Source organism: Austrofundulus limnaeus, unplaced genomic scaffold, assembly GCF_001266775.1.
Source record: "Austrofundulus limnaeus strain Quisiro unplaced genomic scaffold, Austrofundulus_limnaeus-1.0 Scaffold50, whole genome shotgun sequence".
In the NCBI taxonomy this organism is placed as follows: Eukaryota; Metazoa; Chordata; class Actinopteri; order Cyprinodontiformes; family Rivulidae; genus Austrofundulus; species Austrofundulus limnaeus.
Window position 1 is genome coordinate 701,353 of NW_013952452.1, and position 2,781 is coordinate 704,133.

Consider the following 2,781-nt stretch of genomic DNA (forward strand, 5'->3'; position numbering starts at 1 on the left):
CCCCTATTTACAGCAATTCATTTTAAGTGGCACAGCTTTTCTACAGTTTACGGTAATTCACACATCTGGTCTGATCTCTGAGGGAAGCTGCCAGCCCACAAAGACTTAAAGGCCTGGGAAAGTAATAATAATAAAAAAATAACAATTTGGTGAGTGAAGAAAGTTAGCATGGCTGTTAATAAAAGAGAACTTTTAAAAATATGCAGACTCATCAAATTTTAACTGATGACCTATAGGAAACACACCTTGTCGAAAAGGGTAAAAACAGAACTTCCAACCTGAGAACTGTCTGTCGTTGTGATAAAATATGAAATAACAAATGTATGAATTTTCAACAAAAAGCAGGAGGAAATGRAAAATAGTCAAATAGAAAAAAAAGAGGGAAGGTCTGCATGGAATAAAATACACACAAAAAAACAAAGAGGCACTCAGAGTTCTCCTGCTTCTGTCATATTTGTAAACTACATCATCTCTATCATCTTCTTCCTGGATATTTTACTTATTGAAAAATACTAAAAATAAAAAATAAAAAAAAACATCCATCATGCAATCCCATCAGACATGACCGAGGCAGTGAGTGCATTCCATTTGGTCCCAGAGGACCAGAGAATTTGCATAACGGCTGCAGCAGTCATAGGCACAGAGCCAAGAGAGAGAGAGACTGATCTGTGATAAGGTGTTGTAAAACATATTGCCCAACAGCTAAATCTTTGGATGATGTTTGCACCTGGGAATAATTTATGTAAAGTCATAAAACAAATCCAAAGAAGCGCCGGAAACAGATTTTTTTTTACAAACCCTACAGGGAATTTCTTTTTGCAAAGTAAAGAGAGTGTTTTCAACCGAAAAATGAAATAAAAGGAAGTAAAGAAAAGCAAGTAAAATTAAAGAAACTGGGATAAAAAAACATTATGAATAAAAGAGACAAAGTAGATTTAGATTGCATAAACTCGAGTCATTGCACAAATTAGAACCACAAATTCTTAAGCAACCACAATCTGCACTAATGCTTTTTTTTTTTTTTTTTGGTTACATGACCTTAACATAGTCGTTTCAGACAATTCCTCCAGACTCTACACAGATCTGCTGTGATTACAAGAGTTCAGTTATCATCTTCTTAAAACTTTCAGCTGACTGCAGTCACTCAAGTTGAGCTTTTCAGGTAAATATGCCTTCCTTATAATGAAATGACACTAGTAAGRCGCACTTAAGAGATATTTAAGAAAAGATGTGAGAGTAACCTTTAGTCAAAGGATGCATGCATGAAAGCCGGACGGTTAGAGGTGCAAGGACTGTGTCAACAAAAGCTACTAAACCACAGTGTGTTTTTAAGATTTGAGCATTCACTCTAAAGCTGTGAACATCTTGAAGTAATGCGTGTTGCTCAATGTCAGTTTGAAAGGAATTTGGAATGGATTGGATGAAAACCTACAATTTGCAGGGGGAATTCTACCGGGATATTGTGAGTCAAGAATGGCGAGACCACCGTGAGAACAAGCCTGGGCCAAAGGTTTGCAGTGTTACCTAAAAATTTAGATGGAAAATGTGTCTCTCTTTCTAAATTCTGACTCTTTTTCCAGACATCTGACTGCCTGTAAAAATAAAAACTGTTTTTGTTGCTTTCCATTTACCGTTACTTGTCTGGATCCGTGCATGGGCATGCTTTTGAGTCGAGCATGATTCTTTCAGCACATTTTGGGAAAAGAAGAGTGGAAAGTGTGGAAGGCAGGGGCGTCGGTTGCAGTCAGAAGCACAGCTCTGCTGGTTTTACACTCAGGCAGCGCCTAGATCACTGGTGCCCACCAGTCCCACCACTGAAACCACATCTCATAAACCAACACACCTGGATGCTGTTACAGGAACAGAACTGGACAACATGTCATGGTTTATTCGCTTAATTAGCTGAAACATTATTGAAATGAAAATTTAAAACCTAAAAGTGAAGTTTTCCCTTTGGCAGAAGAGCACGTGATCGTTTAAAGAGCCTGGCGTGGACTGATTCCTGCAGTGAAGTTCTTAACGATGCATTTAAACAGGAACATCCGGTTGCCAGAGGCGTTATTGTGGAGAGAGATCCTGAAACATAACGTCTTCAGTTGTGCGTAAAAACCACACATCACTGATGTTTACTTTTATATTACCAGCAGAGAATAAAAATTGCAAACCCATTAATGGAATTAAATAAAACTCAACTTTAACCTAAGTTTTGGCATTTACTTCATTATGTGATAAACACTGAAGAACAAACTTAAGCTATAAAAAGGTRAAGCGCGTTTTACCTGTGCGTAAAAGATGAGAAGGACGCACAAGACTATCCAGCCGCGGAATATCCAGCCAGAGGAGAAGTTCATCCCCATCTCTGCTGATTTCAGRCTGCGCTCCTGAGGCAAACTCGAGGCTGTTGCACCACGCGCGGATTCCCCTCCACAGTCCTTCTTCACGTGCGCCCAAACTGGTGATCACTGCTTTCCGCGTGCGCGACTGGTGAGAAAAGTTTCCGCGGAGCTGTCAGGGCATTCTTCCCGCGCCTTCCTTCCACGTTAGGCAACAGCGGCTCCGGTGTCTCCGCTCTTCTCTCCCCTGCTTTCATCCAGGCGTTGTGAGGGAAGCTTGTAAAAACTATGCGTGCGGAGAACTACTCCCACCTCCTTCCCATAAAAACCTCCCACTTAAGGCTTCCCTTTAGATCTGCCTGATAGGCTGATGCTTGGTTCTGGTTCAGATTCGGATTGATTGGTGTCAGTAACGGCAGTGGCGGATCCATCCCCCCCCCCCCCCCCC

General features: G+C 40.9%; 1 protein-coding gene across 1 annotated transcript in view; it reads right to left on the reverse strand.

The window, feature by feature from the left end:
- Nucleotides 1–2,735, reverse strand: part of tnfrsf11a (tumor necrosis factor receptor superfamily, member 11a, NFKB activator) — a 15,938-nt gene extending 13,203 nt beyond the window's left edge. Inside the window, exon 1 of the mRNA XM_014008455.1 lies at nt 2,280–2,735. Coding sequence (XP_013863909.1) covers nt 2,280–2,357 — 78 coding nt within the window. The 5' untranslated portion in view covers nt 2,358–2,735. The remainder of the gene's footprint in view (nt 1–2,279) is intronic.
- Nucleotides 2,736–2,781: the final 46 nt, after the last annotated feature.